Source organism: Ambystoma mexicanum, chromosome 3q (genome assembly GCF_040938575.1).
Source record: "Ambystoma mexicanum isolate Mex_15411 chromosome 3q, UKY_AmexF1_1, whole genome shotgun sequence".
Classification (NCBI taxonomy): domain Eukaryota; kingdom Metazoa; phylum Chordata; class Amphibia; order Caudata; family Ambystomatidae; genus Ambystoma; species Ambystoma mexicanum.
Genome location: NC_090926.1, coordinates 1,293,282,727 through 1,293,300,374, shown reverse-complemented (window position 1 = coordinate 1,293,300,374; position 17,648 = coordinate 1,293,282,727). Strand labels below are relative to the sequence as shown.

Here is a 17,648-nt window from a genome sequence, read left to right as displayed (position 1 = left end):
GGGCCATCTAAAGGAGGATGGGGGTGGCTCTGGGAACACCTCTAATGCCACCACCAGGAGTTTCATCATGGAGCTGGTAAAACCCCATGACCTCCATCTTACTTCCCAGTTAACACACATTTGAAATGAAGCTGAGGACACTCTCCTGGAAGGGAATACTGTTCACCTCTTATAAAAAAGTAACAAGTGCAATGCCGGCTGCAAACTACTCCTTCCCCTTCAGCCTCTCTCTTCCAATGGACATTCCTTCCACACTCTAGAGCTTTCATTCTACATTCAAAGAGCAACATTACAGGCTGTCGGGGGAAGCAGCATACGCATGCTATAGCAATAGAACACACCTCCCTTCCTTGGGTGGCAAAAGAACACATGCATGGTGGAACACGACAGGGTGGGGAAAAGGAAGGAAGGGACAAAGAAAAACGTGGGCAATTAAACGTTCAAAGTAAATGTGATATAACAACTATGAACGAGCTGGCAAAGGGGTCCGAAAGTAACCATAGTCAAACCGAGCACATGGAAACTAATCCATCTTGGAAGCCAAGCTAATCCACATTGACCACTTTTCTCTTGTTCTACACATCACCACCTCTCAACCGAACACCATTCCTGCAATTCCTCTCAACAGTTCTGAGGTCAGAATACTTTGAGGCAAACTTCCTCCCTTTTATGGGCAGCTTCACCTTGACTTGATCACCTGCCGTCATCTCCTCCAACTTGCAACCATGCCGGACTACACATGGCACTTGGAGGCTAGACCACAATCCCACACCCTCTCCCCAACACTGCTGACGTTCATATCCACCATTCTTGTGCAAACCAACCAACCTGGGCCCTGCTGTGTGCTAGGCTTGCGGCCTTCATAACCTTGAAGGGCGCAACACCCGTAGTCCGGTGGGGCATCACTCTCCATTGGAACACCCTCAACAACAAATCCTGTTGCCAGTCCATGTTCTTCTGTACAACCAGACTCCAGCCATGAGGGTGTGGCTAAAGTTTTCCATACAACCATTGCTTTGTGGGTGAACACGGTCCTTTTGTGCTTCACACGCCTCTCCTGGAGCCACTCTTTGAACCCCCAAGAAGTAAACTATGATCCATCGTCTTTAACAATTTGCAAGGACAAACTGTTCCTCCAAAACAAAGTTTCTAAAAACGTAATAATATTCACAGAGTGACATCTTTGATGACCACCCCGCCTCGGGCCATTTTGAAAGCAGATTCATCACAACCACTATGTAGCTGTCCCTTGAGCCAGCCACACTCAATGGCCCCAACAGATCAATTGGAATGGTACCCCCACGGCAGCGTAGGCACCTGTGCAACAACCATGGGTGGTACCCGTGCTTCCAACACCTTGTCACTGCTACAACATGCCTCACAATCCTTGACACACATCTCATGAAAACGTCCATGGACAGCCACCAAAACCTGCCCTACTAATGGATTTTGTCCTGCAAATCCCCATGTTGCCTCTATGACCCAACTCAAAAATGGTCTCCCTCACTCCTCACAGAACCAAAAGTCTCTGTCTGCAAAAAACTCACTCTCCTTCCCAACTTAGCTCATCCTTCACCCTCCCGTAGGCATCAAGATTCGCACCCCTCCACTTGTCTTCGATCAGCCTCTTAAACTGGAACTCCTCATCCTCTAGACACATTGATGGCCAATCACTTTCCGGTAAGATGTCATCAACCACACAAATGTCCCTGGCATCATCTTCCATCATGGTCTCAACACCAATCTTGTCACTGACTGGGTTTCTAGAGAGGGCATCAGCAACCACATTTTCACTACCACATACATGTTCTTCAACCATCAAATCTGAGCCCTCAAGCCTCATGGTCCATCTCGATATCCTCCTCGACACTTCATCCAAGCAGTTGCTGTTGAAAATGGGAAGCCAACAAATTGTGTTCAGTTCACAAAATGCCTACAAAACAAATACACTCTGAACTTAAAGACAGCCCAGATCTCAGCAAGTGCTTCCTGCTCTATAACATCATAGCGACCCTCAACATCCTTTAGCATGCGAGAGGCAAGCGCTTTTGGGTACTGCGACATGCCCAACTCCTGCGTGAGCAACGCTCCCAAAGCAAACTCAGAGGCATTGGTGTAAACAACCGTCTTCCAACTCTCTCTGAACCACTGCAACACAGGTGAAGATAAAATGTCACCAAGTACATCCAAGTATTTTGTGGCCCTGATGAAGGCTGGGCCCACTGTAAAATAACCAAGCCCGAAAGCCGAAACTCAAGTAGGCCAACTACAAATATTTTTTGTAATTTATTTTTCAAATGTCTTTTTTATTTTTTAGCTTTCTTTTCCCCCGCAACCCTTTACTCCCGTTACTGCCCCCAAGCAGAGCGGAGGACACCCCCACAACCCCTGCTCTGCTTGGGGGCAGTAAGGAGAGTCAGTATTTTGTGTGCCCCCAAAGTCGCAGCCACTGTGGGGGCGCACAAATGGGGGTGATATTATGGCATGATTCCAGTGCTAACCAATGCAGCCAGACTGGAGCATATACAGTCACCGTTTTGCACATATTGGAACTTTCTTTGCACTACATTGCGTCATTTGCACATTAAAGCCGCTTTTCACATATGTCTACTGTGATATGTTTCGTGATTGCGATGAGTCCACCAGGTTCTATGTATGAGTAGGAATTTGAGTTCTGACTGAGGAGATTGAAACATGCTGAGATCCATATTCAATTGAATTATGTGCTACAGGTGTTTGTCACATTATGTATAAAAATTTGTATTGCAATAATAAAAAAAAAGTGTGACTTTGTATCACTGTGTGTGATACAAATTTCAAAGTAGCAATCTACTGATACATTAGTACGGTGTGGGAGATTGATTTTGTTTGGAAGATAAAATATCCTGCATGACAATCCCAAATGCCTAACAGCCAGCACACCATTCAAATTTGACTCCTCTCCTAGTTAACCTGCTTAAAGCCACCGTCTTATTCGCGAGAGCCCTCACAAACTTGGAATAGTATTCAATGAATCCCAAAAAAATGAGGCGACCTCTGACCTGGTATGGTTTGGGGGGGGGTTGGCATTCCAGCAATTTCCTTGACGGTGCTAAGCTTGGGCCTTCTGCCCGCTCACCCGGTATGTGCTATCCTAGGCAATCCACTGAGGACTTCCCAAATGTCCAATGTCCAATGTCAAAGTTAAACCACCATCTCCTAGTCTCTGCAGTACTAATCTAACCTCAAATTATGCCCATTCCGGTCAAAGTCCCACACCAAAAAGGCCGCTTGGTAAACCTTCAGCCCTTTCACATCACCAAGGACAGTGTGCATTATTCTCTGGAAGACACTGGCTGCAGACACCAAACCGAATGGCATTCTGACACCTAAATGTCACTATGTGTGATAAAGGTTAGTATGTCAAAGGTGTCTGGGTGCATACGATCTGATGGTACGCCAACCTCAAATCCAACAAAGAGCTAATCCGTGAACTAGCTAAGTCTGAGATCATCTCATCAATCTTTCTAGTTCACTGTGATTTTATTGCGGAAATAACCGTGACGTACAATTACAAAGTGTAATAAATATTGCATGAAAAATATTGAAATGCCCTTTACAATGCACATTGTAAAAATACCTATTTTTGGCATTTGGGTGGCGCAGAGCCCCCCTTAACCCTCCTAAACTCTACTCGTCTCCCCTTCCCGTTTATCCCAATTTTAACCTAAATGTTTTTTACACCTAAAATCCACCCCATCCTTACATTTTCTTTTTTTTATGTCAATATTTTTTTCTGTTTTTAGGTCTTTTTTACCCACTCTTTTATTTCTTGCAATATTTTGTCATCTTTGTAAATTCTTTCTTTATTATTTCCAGCAATATTATCGCTGGATACCATCTTTCTGTCACCACATTCTTGTTGACCTCCCGGAGGTCGATGCACAACCTGTTAGACCCGTTGCCCTTTCTCGCCACAACAATAGTGCTCACCCATTCTGAAGCCTCTGCAGGTTCCATCACAACATCCTCGAGTAACCTCCTGAATTCCACCTCCACCTCATTCTGGAGTGATATGGGCAGAGGCCCGAGTGTGGCTACAGAAGGAACTGCATGCATCTCCTGTCAACCTGATCCTGCGAATGAACCCTCAGAGACAACAAAAACACTTTTCACACACACTGGATGCCCACCTAACCACTCCATCACCGTCCAATGCTCCGATGGCAGACATCACTGCTTTCGCCAGTATAAACCTGTTCAACTGCGTTGGGACCGAGTTTAATCCCAAATGCCACTTGGTAGCTCCACAAGAGCAGATTTCCGACAACATTGGTGACTAACACATGACTCGCTGTACTCCTTCCCTTAAACATCAGAGTGGCCTGCAACTCCCCTATGGACACAATGGGGTTATCACTATAAGCGTTAGTTCTACCTCTGGCTTCCTTCAATGTACAGAATGCCAGATCCCTTTCCCACCATTCCCTGCTTATCAGGGTGTAGTCAGCCCCACTGTCAATCTGCATCTCCAACCCCACTCCATTTACCTGAATAGAGGGATTCGGTTTTTCCATCCTCACCTCACATATGGCACTGACAACCTGGATAACTTCCAAACCATCATACACCTCCAAATCGCACCCATCCACGGCATTCTCACTCACAGTCCCAGAGCGAGACCCCGAAAATCTACAGCCCTTAGCCAAGTGACGTCTCCTTCCACACAATCTGCATTCAACAAAAACACAGGACACTCTGTTCATGGCCAGATGCTGTGTGCTTTCGCACCGGTAGCAACGTCTCACTGGTCAACTGGAGGGACCGGAAGAGCTCCACTTATGGCGAGGATGCACATCTCGCCAAAGAGAGATAGATGTCATGCGACTCCTGTCCTTGTCCCTTAGTTCCACATCAGCGTCCTTCTCATTGCAAGCATCTTTCAACCAAGCGTTCAACCAATTTAGCTTTGCCCCTCTGACCAATGCCATTCACATGTGATGAGCCATCAGCATGCTTGCCACCATTCTTACACCGTTCTTTAATGCATGTTCTTTAATGCATGAGGAGATGTGTTCAACTTGCTTGACAATCTCTATCGCCCTGTCGAGATGAGGATACTTCACCCTCTGAAGCTACTCACTTAGCTTATCAGCACACTTACTCACGAGCTGGTCCATTGGGTGCTCATCCTGGCCGCATGGAGCAAATTGACACTTTATGGCCAACCCTCTCAGAACAGTTACAAATTGCTCTATGCTCTTCCAGTCTTCTGCTCCCTCGTTGCAAACTGGTAACGGGTCAACATTTTGTTTTCCTTAACCTCAAAATGCTTTTCCAGTTTGGCGAGACCTAACTCAAAAGTATTAGGAGAAGCACCATCCACTGCCGTGGGAATAGGGAGTCTACGTAAAACCGCCTATCCACCATGACCAAGACGGCAATACAGAAGGGGGCGTCCTTCCTTTCAATGGAGTAATTAGAGACATATACGGCAAGTATGAACTTGAGGAAGTCTTTCTTCGAGACCTTCCATCTTATGGTTGGTTCACCACATTGGGACAGAAAAATGGCAGGGCCTGCTATGTCGGACATAGTTGCAGGGAGTTATTTATGTGCAGAATGCCCCCAATGCTAGGCAATTAGCACGGGGGTCCTGGGCTTGAAGCCACTAAATCCTTCCCAAACCAGGGGCCAAGGAAACACTGACCTCCACAAGCTTCTCCACCTCCAGGGAAGATTGGACAGAATCTCAGGCACGAAATCGCCAAAACCCTTACCCAGACACAAGCCAAGAAAACACTGACCTCCAGGAAAGGCTTGTTTTCCTATTCACCCCTTGAATCGCCAAGCTGCTCTACATCCAGCACCAGAGTTTCAGAGCTTCTACACTCTTAGTCCTGGCGTCCCTGTTGCCAGGCAATGCATGCCAGGCAAAACTCAACCGGGTAAAGATGAGTCTTGCGCAAGCAGACATTGCGGACTGGTGTCCGTTGCTAATCAACTCAACGCATCCCATGCAGAACGCGCAATGAGGGAGCTACGCCTAGTGAGAGTCAGCATCGCAGGCCGAAGGCATTTTCCACGTGCAGCAGTCCCAAATCCTCTGCACCAGACTGCTCCTAGCTCCACAGAACTCCACCTTTGCCGTGTCAGCACCCACGACTCACATCCACGTCGGGGGCTGCTCCGGCAGGTCAAGTGAACTCCAGAAGCACACACCAACCAAGACCAAAGCACAGCACTAGTCAGCTAAGGGCGCGTCCTCCGAAGGCCCACAGCTGTCACGCCGGGTTTAATCGGTCTGCCTGGGAAATCCACAGCCGGCATGCTAGACAGCTCGTAGCAAATGAAATTAAGCTGAGGACACTCTTCTTGAAGGTAATGCTGTTAACTTTATTATAAAAAAAGCAACAGAGTAAAATGCTGGTTGCAAACAGCTGCTTCCCCTTCAGCCTCCATCTTCCACTGGACATTCCTTCCACACTCTAGAGCTTTCATTCTACATTCAAACAGAAATATTCCAGGCTGTCAGGGGAAGCAGCAAAAAGCCAGGCTGTCAGGGGAAGCAGCACACACATGCTAAAGCCAGGCTGTCAGGGGAAGCAGCACACACATGCTAAAGCCAGGCTGTCAGGGGAAGGAGCATACACATGCTAAAGCCAGGCTGTCAGGGAAATACCTTACACATGCTAAAGCCAGGCTGTCAGGGGAAGCAGCATACACATACTAAAGCCAGGCTGTCAGGGGAAGCATACATATGTTATATCGCTTTGGCATGTGTATGGTATGTCTCTGACGTCCGGGCTTGATGTGTATGGTACGTACCTGACAGCCTGACCTTGGCATGTGTAAGGTACTTCCCTGACGGCCTGATGTTAGCATGTGTATGGTACATCCCTGACCGCCTGGCCTTAGCATGTGTATGGTACTTCCCCCTGACAGCCTGGCTTTAGCATGTGTATGCTGCTTCCCCTGACCGCCTGGCCTTAGCAAATTGACGAGCTCCACGACAAAGGAAACACAGCTATGCTACTCCTCCTTGATCTGTCGGCGGCTTCTGACCTAGTGGACCACGCAGTACTCTGCAAACATCTAGCGTCACCCGCCCACTTCTCAAGTGAAGTCATAGCCTGGATCCAATCCTTTCTCGACAACAGAAGCATGTGAGTCTTCTCCACCTTAGACTCTGCAGACCCTATCCAGACAACATGTGGAGTCCCACAGGGCTCCTGTGTCTCGCCAACGATGTACAATATATTTACTAAACCTCTATTCGACAAATTGGACAGACTGGGTGTCACCTACACAAATTATGCAGACGACACCCAGATCCTCATCCCCCTTTCGGGCAATTTCACTACGTATACGGCTTTAGTAAACAATTTACACCCTCATCCAGGTATGGATGGCAACCCATGGCCTCTGCCTGAATGACGAAAAAACAGAGATCCTCATTCTAGGCTCACCCAACAACCTAAAAAAACTTCATTCCAATTACAGCTCCTTCAATATCGATGGCAATATAATCACCGTCGCCAAAGAGGTGAAAACCCTCGGTTTCTATTTGGACTCCACTTTGTCCCTAAGGAAACAAGTGAACTCCCTGGCCTCATCCACAGCCTATACCGGTAAACTCATTAAAGCATGCAGACCCTTCCTCTCCCCAGCTAGCTGCATTATCCTAGCCAATGCACTAATCCTCTCAAAACTGGTTTACTGCAATGCACTTTATGCAGGCACAAATAAATACATCATCAATAAACTTCAAACCCTACAAAACAACGCGCTCAGAACGGCCCTGAACCTCCCAGCTAGAAAGCATATCTCGAATGTGCAGAGAAAATACAACCGGCTAAAAAATAGCGATGGGATCACCTTCAAAATTGTCACACTAACATTCAAATGTTCGAACAATGCACCCCCCCCATACCTTAGGGATAGAATAATAAGAAAAACCTCTACACGACCAACCAGAACAGCCAACTCCTTCTGCCTTCAAACCCCTAGATTCCGACAAAAAAAAAAGACAGGAGGTAATAGCTTCCCTGTGCAAGCAGCCCAGTACTGGAACGCCCTACCAGTTGAACTAAGAAGGGACCAGCCCTACAACAGCTTCAGTCACCATACCCGCACCTGGCTTCGATGCAACGACCTCTGAAACCAGTGACCCTGAGCATTGTGATCTGATGACACACGTACCCCTCCACTCTTACAGGTAAAATTTATATAATGTATTTACTGTATATAATTTGTTACCTTTCCACCCTTACATGTAAAGAATGCACATAATGTAATTACTGTATACAATTTATGTTACCAACAACCTGTACTATGCAACCTGTAACCAAGTTCTAAGCATTCTTGTTATTCTGTGCGCCCAGCTACCCAGGGGTTTTCTGGCGCCCTACAAATAAACAAACAACCTTGTCATGCGATCTTGCGTTCGTTAAGAAGAGAGCAAGCAGCTTACAAGACAGATGGTCGCCAGCCATTGAGTACTTCATCAACGGTCTGAGGAAGCTTCCCGATGCATTGCTGCAAGTGAGGACCTTCCCACAACCCTCACAGGCCGCCGTCCTGTCAGCCAGCGATGATATCGTGGTGACAGTCCCGCTTGGTCTTTCAGGCAAAGCATCAGTGGATCTGGAACTCTGACACAAAATTACACTGGACTGGATCTTCCCCGTAAGCGAGTTTGCATCACTGTAATGCACACCACCTCTTTGGAGTTGGCTTTGAGACTTGAGTGTAACAAAATATTGTAGCATGCTACAAATGCACTGCACAGCCCCATCCTGCTCAGATGAAAGGCATCCTACTAATGCACAGCCCCATCCTGCTCAGATGAAAAGCACCCTACTAATGCACAGCACCAGCCTGCTTAGATCAAAAGCACCCTACTAATGCACAGCACCAGCCTGCTTAGATCAAAAGCACCCTAGAAATGTACAGCCCTGCCCCATCCTGCTCAGATCAGACCAAAAGCACCCTACAAATGGACAGCACAGCCCCATCCTGCTCAGATCAAAAGCACCCTATTAATGCACAGCACCAGCCTGTTCAGATGAAAAGCACCCTACTAATGCACAGCACCAGCCTGCTTAGATCAAAAGCACCCTACTAATGCACAGCACCAGCCTGCTTAGATCAAAAGCACCCTAGAAATGTATAGCCCTGCCCCATCCTGCTCAGATCAGACCAAAAGCACCCTACAAATGGACAGCACAGCCCCATCCTGCTCAGATCAAAAGCACCCTATTAATGCACAGCACCAGCCTGTTTAGATCAAAAGCACCCTACACATGCACAGCACCAGCCTGCTTAGATCAAAAGCACCATACAAATGCACAGCACCAGCCAGCTTTGATCAAAATCGCCCTAGAAATGTATAGCCCTGGCACTGCCTGCTTTGATAAGATCAAAAGCACCCTACAAATTGGCAGCACAGCCCCAGCCTGTTCAGATCAAAAGCACCCTACATTGGCACAGCAAAGCCCCAGCCCGCTTAGATCAAAAGCACCCTACAAATGCACAGCCCCAGCCTGCACTGATTAAAGGCACCCTACAAATGAACAGGACAGCCTGCTCAGATCAAAAGCGGCCTACAAAGGAATAGCACAGCCTCAGCCTTCGTAAATCAAAAGCACCCTACAAATGCACAGCACATTCCTAGGTTTCTCAGTACTGGAGATCGTCCTGACCCCAACAGTGTAGTTATAGTGTAGATGCTATGCATTGGAATTCCAGAATCAGCTGGCTTAGACGAGCAGTGTAGAGTGACTTCTGGTTTGCTTTCACTGGCTAAGCAGATATAAGGAGCACAACCCATGTTGTCTCAGCGAAACGCTAAGCGTAATCGTCACTATTCTTATCTCTTGCACTGATAACCACCATTTAAATGAACTCCTGGACCGTAAATTGCAACCTTGACCATCATTCATGTCTAAACCTGGAACAATTCTACACACATGGTATTGGCACTAGAATCCAATCGAATGGCAGGAGCGCATCTGTCTAATGGACCCTACAGTAAGGGCCCCTATCTTCAGGGGCCTTGCTCTTACGCTGCATTTCTTTAGTACCTGGCATGCTCAGGCTGAGGTTGCACGGCTTCGTCACACCCAATGAATTGTTTGCCGACACACTGATGTCATCCACAGTGCCAGGGAGGCTGATGTTACAGCAAGGTAGAGAATTTAAGACGCGCCTGCTGCCTCCACGCTCCCGATACGACACAGCGTAGGTGATGTCGAAACTCCTTGCAGATTTGGAGTCCAGGGCCTGCAGGAAAGAAACAATTAAACCTAAATTCCACAATCGTGGTGTTGACAACTACTGTCAGCTGTGTATCCTTCCCGGAGACAAAAAGCTAGTGCAGTACAGATGGAGGCAGCACACACCATGCAGAAACAGGCAAATCACAGACGATGAGTGCAGGGTGACTTCACAGACCCCATGTTCATAGCTTTCAGGCATCTCACAGAGAGAATGAGTGCAGTTGCCTTCACAGGCCCCATGATCACAGCTTTCAGGGAAATCACGGAGGGAATGAGTGCAGGTTGCCTTTCCAGACCCCAGGATCATAGCTTTCAGGCAAATCACAGAGGGAATGAGTGCAGGTCGCCTTCACAGATCCCATGATCATAGCTTTCAGGCAAATCACAGAGAGAATGAGTGCAGGTCGCCTTCACAGATCCCATGATCATAGCTTTAAGGCAAATCACAGAGAGAATGAGTGCAGTTGCCTTCACAGACCCCATGTTCGTAGCTTTCAGGCAAATCACGGAGGGGATGAGTGCAGGTCGCCTTCACAGATCCCATGATCATAGCTTTCAGGCAAATCACAGAGGGAATGAGTGCAGCGTTGCCTTCACAGACCCCATGATCATAGCTTTCAGGCAAATCACAGAGGGAATAAGTGCAGTTGTCTTCACAGACCCCATTATCATAGCTTTCAGGCAAATCACGGAGGGAATGAGTGCAGTTGCCTTCACAGACCCCATGATCATAGCTTTCAGGCAAATCACGGATGGAATGAGTGCAGGTCGCCTTCACAGATCCCATGATCATAGCTTTCAGGCAAATCACAGAGGGAATGAATGCAGGTCGCCTTCATAGATCCCATGATCATAGCTTTCAGGCAAATCACAGAGGGAATGAGTGCAGGTCGCCTTCACAGACCCCAAGATCATAGCTTTCAGGCAAATCACAGAGAGAATGAGTGCAGTTGACTTCACAGGCCCCATGTTTGTAGCTTTTTATACACGACTCATTGCCAGGTTTCCTCCACTTTTAATTGCACTATTATAGCACTCAATTTATGAACGTCAGAAGGATGAAGGGCTGAGTCGGGCCTGGCAGGATTCAAACCTCTACCATGTAGGGTGAATACAGAGCATGGAAATCCTAAGGTCATCCCTCAGCACTAGCGCGGACCCTGAGCTTCAGCCCCCCTCACCTTCCACATCACCAGCAGGCGGGAGCCTCCACCTTCTAGAGATCGCCACGCATCCACCGTCCCCAGTGGAGCTGCAACGACAGGTAAGACATTGACATTACATGCCTGCCTTTCCACCAATGCAAATCCTTCTCATATTTATTTGTGAATTCGTTTCAATTTTAAACCTTATTCAATAACATCAATTCACGCAAAATATTAAACAGTGCACAATTAATTATCAGGAAATAAAAACAGTGCAAAAAGGAATCGCTGCCCCAGTCCCTTCTTGTCAAGGAACCAGATTAAATAGGTTACCAAATGACATCTTAAACGACAGCAAAATGAACACAAATACTAGAATACTTCTCTCTTTGTAAGAGCAAACGTGCACTGCAAATGTTGCAGCGATTTCAGTGCATGCGGAAAACACAATCTGCATCTTCTACCAGTGCACTGAATTTTCATTCCCGCACCCAGAACGTCATACGCATGACATACGCATGAAACGAACAAGTTACTTTCTTACCTGGTAACGTTCTTTTGATGGGATGGTCCGACGACGTATTCCATATCTATGACAGGTAATGTCCACAGCTGTGCTGCTTCGGAAAATCTTTGGCGTCTGCGTCCTGCGTCGATGCGCCGTCGCCGAGGACCTCCTCCGACGGCCGACGTCACCCGATGTGATAAGTAGGACGCACAACGCCCATAGCCTCAGTTATAGTTTTTTCCCAGAACGTGTGCCACCAGTTTTCTGCCAGTCAGACACACAAGGCCTTGCGGAACGCAAGCTGCAATCGCAAAAGAAATTCTGCAGCGGGGAAGGCAGGGCGGGAACGATATGGAATACTTCGTCGGACCATCCCATTGAAAGAATGTTACCAGGTAAGAAAGTAACTTGTTCTTCGAGGGGATTGGGTCCTCCGACGTATTCCATATCTATGACAGACTCCCAAAGCAGTACCAAGCAAGGAGGTGGGAAAGAATTTAGAATACAAATTTAGCATGCCCAATCAAATTGCGGAATAGAGAACTGCCTTGCCAAAGGCCAGATCTTGCCCTCTGATGGAATCAAGGGAATAGTGACGTACAAAAGTATGCACTGAAGCCCAGGTGGCTGCATCACAGATGTGACGAATAGGAACTCCCCTCTGCAGGGCAGTAGACGCAGCCACTCCTCTGGTAGAATGGGCCTGCAAGCCAGCCGGAGGGTCCTTACCCGCCAAGCGGTAACACTCGGAGATAGCTAAAATAATCCAACGAGACAAAGTCTATTTCGTCACAGCTTGTCCCAAACGCTTCCCAGCGTAACCAATGAAAAGCTGATCATCCACTCTGACCCGGGACATGCGCGAAATATAAAAGCTCAACGCTCTCTGAGGATCAAGCCTATGGAGCCTCTCCTCTTCCTTACCAGGATGTGGAGGAGGATAGAACGCCGGAAGAACCACCTTCTGGCTCAAATGAAAATCCGAAACCACCTTCGGAAGAAAAGAAGGACGAATTCTAAGGACAACCCTGTCCTTGTGAAACACAGTGAAGGGTGGCTTAACTGAAAGTGCCTGTAACTCACTCACTCTGTGAGCGGAAGTAACCGCAGCCAAAAATGCAGTTTTCAGAGTCAACAGCCTCAAAGGGCAAGAATGTAAAGGCTCAAACGGAGCACCCATAAGAAACTTAAGAACAAGGTTCAAATCCCAACCTGGCACCAAAAAAGGTGACGGAGGGAACACATTAGTGAGCCCTTTCAAAAACTGCGAAAGTAAAGGAATCTTAAAATAGGAACACTCTTCAGACGAGCGCTTAAATATGGACAGCGACGCCAGTTAACCTTTAATGGTCCCCACTTGCAAGCCCCTGTGGGCCAAAGAAAGCAAAAAAGACAAAACCATGGGAATGTTGCATTCAAAAGGATCCACATTCTGAACTCTGCACCAGTCGCAGAACTTTCTCCAACCGCAACGGTACAGAGAATTTGTTGCCGGCCGCCTGGCCGAGAGCAACACCTCCATCATGTCTTCAGGGAGGTCCCAATCCTTATACCTCAAGCGTGAAGATTGAGGGATCTGACCTCTGGATGGAGAACCTGACCCCCCTCCCGTGAGAGCAGATCGTCTCGGTAGGGAAGACGAAATTGAGGGCAGATGGACAAGTCTAGAAGGTCCGGGTACCACGTCCTCCGGGCCCACGACAGAGCAATGAGGATCATCTGGGAACCGAATCTCGTAACCTCCGCAACACTTGTGGGATGACGGGGACTGGAGGAAACGCGTACAGCAGTGGAAAGGACCACTCCACCACAAACGCGTCTCCTAAGGCTCCTTTTGGAGGAAATTCCCGCGAGCAAAACCTTTCGCACTTCCGGTTGACACTGGAGGCAAAGAGATCCACTTGAGGGGTCCCCGAAAGGGCGAAGATCTCCAGGAGAATCTCCTGAGCAGGCTCCCACTCATGAGAGATGGTGCTCTGCCTGCTCAGAGCGTCTGCCGTCTCGTTGTCTCCGGCCAGATGAACTGCCGAGATCGAAACTTCCTGCTGGATGGCCCAGAACTCGAGCTGCATCGCCTCCCTGCACAGCGGAAGTGACCCTTCCCCCCCCCCCCCCCCCCTTTTTGTTGAGGTTTGTGCATGGCCACCGTGTTGTCCGTCAGAATCAGAACACTCTTCCCGCGCACAGTCAGCAAAAAAGCCTTCAGGGCTAGCCTGACGGCCCTCAGCTCCAACAGATTGATATGGAGTCTGGACTCCGACGGAGACCAACGACCGCTGACTGACAGCTCGTTGGCATGAGCTCCCCATCCCGTGAGGGATACATCCGTCACGATCGTCACCACCGGCCAGGGCAGCCAAAATGGGACCCCCTTCATCAGATTGCCCTCGACGGCCCACCACAGAAGGTCCCGGGCTACCGAGGGCGGCACCTGAACAGGGTTTGACAGCCTGCCGTAGGACTGAGACCACTGGAGCTTGAGTGCCCACTGCAAAGATCTCATCCGTAGACGAGCCTCTGGCACCAGAAGAATGCAGGATGCCATGAGGCCGAGCAGTCTCAAGAACTCGGACGCTGGGAGATTCTGGCCAAACTGAAACTTGTGCACCATCTGCTGAATGTGAAGAGCCCTCACCTGAGGAGGAAAACACTGCCCCAAGGACATGTCGAGCACTGCTCGGATGTACTGGAGCCGCTGCGTTGGTGTCAAATAGGACTTCTTTAAATTGAGGGAGAAGCCCAGCTTGTGAAGGGAGTGGGAGGTAACGGACAGATGATCCAGGACTTGCTCAGGAAAGCTCACCCTGATCAACCAATCGTCCAGGTAGGGGTAGACGTGAATCCCCCCCTTTCCTGAGATGCACTGCCACCACCACCATGAGCTTGGTGAAAACCCTCGGGGCGGAGGTCAATCCGAACGGCAGGACCCGAAACTGAAAGAATGAGTCGCCAACCGCGAACCTCAGGTACTTCTTGTGCTTGGGATGGATCGGCACATGGAAGTAAGCATCCTTGAGGTCGAGAGACACCAACCAGTCCTGAAGTTGAAGGGCCTGGAGGACTTGAGAAAGAGTCACCATCTTGAACTTGTCCTTCCGGAGGAGTTTGTTCAAACCGCGCAAGTCCATGATGGGCCTCAATCCCCTGTCGTTTTTTGAAATCAAAAAATAAGGGGAATACCATCCTTTGTTCCTCTCCGCTACAGGCACCAGTTCTATGGCGCCTTTCTGAAGCAGGGCTTGAATTTCCTGTGCAAGGAGCGGATCCGGACTCTTCAAAGAGAGGCTCCCTGGTGGATTGTCGTGAGGCCTCTGCCGAAAAGGAAGACAGTAGCCGTGGGTTATGATCTCCAGAACCCACACATCCGAAGTAATGGCTTGCCACTCTACAAGATGCTGCGCCAGCCTTCCCCCAACCGGCGAACCATGGGACCTGGCCTCATGACTGAGTGGTAGCGGCTGCGGCGTTGCCTGAGGGCAAAGAGGCAACTGCTCGAGCGGCCTTGGCACCTCGAGTACCTCTGTTTCCACCTCTGGCACTCTTACGATGGCCTCTTTGACTGCTAGCTCCTCTCGCTTTACTGATGGACGAGTAATAGCGAAAGGAACCTCCCCTCCATTGCTGTCCCCTAGGACGAAAAGGCGGAGGTTGGCGAACTGCAGCACCCAACGATTTCGCTGCAGCTTTGGAGGTCTGCAACCTCTCAAGGCTCTCGTCAGCCTTGCTGCCAAAAAGGTGTTCACCGTCAAAAGGCATGTTGAGGAGTCGGGACTGCACATCAGGAGCGAACCCAGACTTCCGCAACCACGCAAACCTGCGCATTACGGTGCTCGCCACCATTGACCGGCTGACACAATCCGCCAAGTCCAAACCCGACTGAACGGCCTCGCACATAGCATCCTTGCCATCCTGAACCATAGCAAGGAAACCATCCCGTTTGTCCCCTTCGGGAATATTATCAGCCGCTAATGCAACACAGTTCCACAGAGTGTGTGTGAAACGAGACAAGGCACATATGGAGTTGGCCGCCTGAAGCACCATACCCCCCGAAGAAAACACTTTATTCGCCCAGCCGTCAAAACGTTTGTCGTCCCTATCCGGAGGGATGGTAGGATACGACGCCTGCTTAGCTGGGGCCGTAGCTGCCTGCACCACCAAACTCTCCGGGGTGGGGTGCCTAGACAAGTAGCAGGGGTCGCTACTGGCTGGACGGTATTTTCACGACAAAGACTTGCCCACTGCCGGGAGACTCTCCGAAGCAGTCCAAGCCGCCGCCACCCTTCTCTGCAGAGCCATATGAAAAGGCAAAACTGGGTCAGTGGGTGGACAGAGATCAAGGATGTCCGTGATATGATCCTGAACGAACTCCCCTGGGGGAGCTGACCAACCCAAGTACTCGGTAACCCGAGACATAAGGCGCCGATATGACGAATCGGCATGAGTGCAAGGCTCCGGCCGACAAAACTCCACCTCCGGAAAGGTGTCCAGTCCACTGGCATCATGCAGTGACTGCCTCAGGTCATCAAACTGACTTTGGCCCGAGATAAGGTCATCTGGAACCGGAACCGGAACCAGGCCGCCATCAGAGCCTTCATCACCCTCTGAAATGTATTCCAGGCGGGGAGAGGAAGACCTCTGCGGACCAAAGCAGTGCCGGACCTTAGCCATAGCCTTTTTAGGGGCAGCATCTGCGGCGTCGACACAGTCCTCGGAGCCGGAGCTCCGAGCGTGTCTCTCGACAACCTGGGCGCCGACGGCGTCGACGACCCCCTCGAAGACGGAACCTCGAGAGAAATCGTCGACGACCTCGGCACCACAGGCGTCAACGTCTTCTTCGAAGACGGCACAGGATCACGCGGTCTCGAGCGCGTCGAGGACCGGGACCTGAAATGGGCATGGCGAGAACGGCTACCCTTGTCGGAGCGGGACCTCGCCCGCGAGCCGTGCCGACCACCCGAGCCCGAAGGCGTACGGGCGGTGTCTCTCGACCGGTGCCGACCGACCCCACTCGGAGGCACAGACGGACCAGTGCCCTGCGATTCCAGAATCGCTAGCATCTGCTTCCCGAAGGAAGCCCATTCCTCTGGTGTCGCTTGCATGGAGGGATAAGTGACCCGCCGACGGGTGGAGTCCTCGAAAGAGGACAGGGAAGGCGACCTATGCCGGCGCTTCCTGGAATGCCTAGAAGAGGCGGAGGAGTGGCGAGACCGACTCCTGGAAGGAGACCCACCGGACTCCTGACGACGACGCGGAGAGTCACCCCTCGAGTCATCGGTCGAAAGTCCTGCAGACCTCGACTTGCGGGGCTTAGACACCCGGCCTACCGACAGCTTCTTCTTGTGTTCCCGCAAGGCCTTCGCAGTCGTCCGTATCGTGGGCCTCCCCGAGGCACCAGAGGCAGGCGTTGTGCGAGTCCGTGACCAACATCTTGGACCCACAGTCCCCGCAGTTCTTGAAGCCCGGACGCGGGGTCGAAGATGAGAAAGACATTGCCACGAACAGGTCTTCACAACCAACCGAACAGGTTCAACGAACCGAGAATAGAAAACAGCAACTCCAACGAGTCGAGGCGTACCGAGATTCACGAAGCGAACACGTTCGCGGAAAAAAGGGAACTGAGGCTATGGGCGTCGTGCGTCCTACTTATCACATCGGGTGACGTCGGAGGAGGTCCTTGGGGACGGCGCATCGACGTCATCGACACAGGACGCAGACGCCAAAGATTTTCTGAAGCAG

The 17,648-nt window shown here is 49.8% G+C and overlaps 1 protein-coding gene across 5 annotated transcripts in view; it reads right to left on the bottom strand.

The window, feature by feature from the left end:
* The window catches only part of IL27RA (interleukin 27 receptor subunit alpha), a 420,655-nt gene that overhangs the window by 110,451 nt on the left and 292,556 nt on the right, over positions 1–17,648 (bottom strand). For all 5 annotated transcript variants that reach the window (XM_069604392.1, XM_069604391.1, XM_069604388.1 and 2 more), the window contains 2 exons: positions 11,441–11,511; positions 10,065–10,263 (listed from right to left, as the gene is read on the bottom strand). In XM_069604392.1, coding sequence (XP_069460493.1) covers positions 10,065–10,263; positions 11,441–11,511 — 270 coding nt within the window. The remainder of the gene's footprint in view (positions 1–10,064; positions 10,264–11,440; positions 11,512–17,648) is intronic.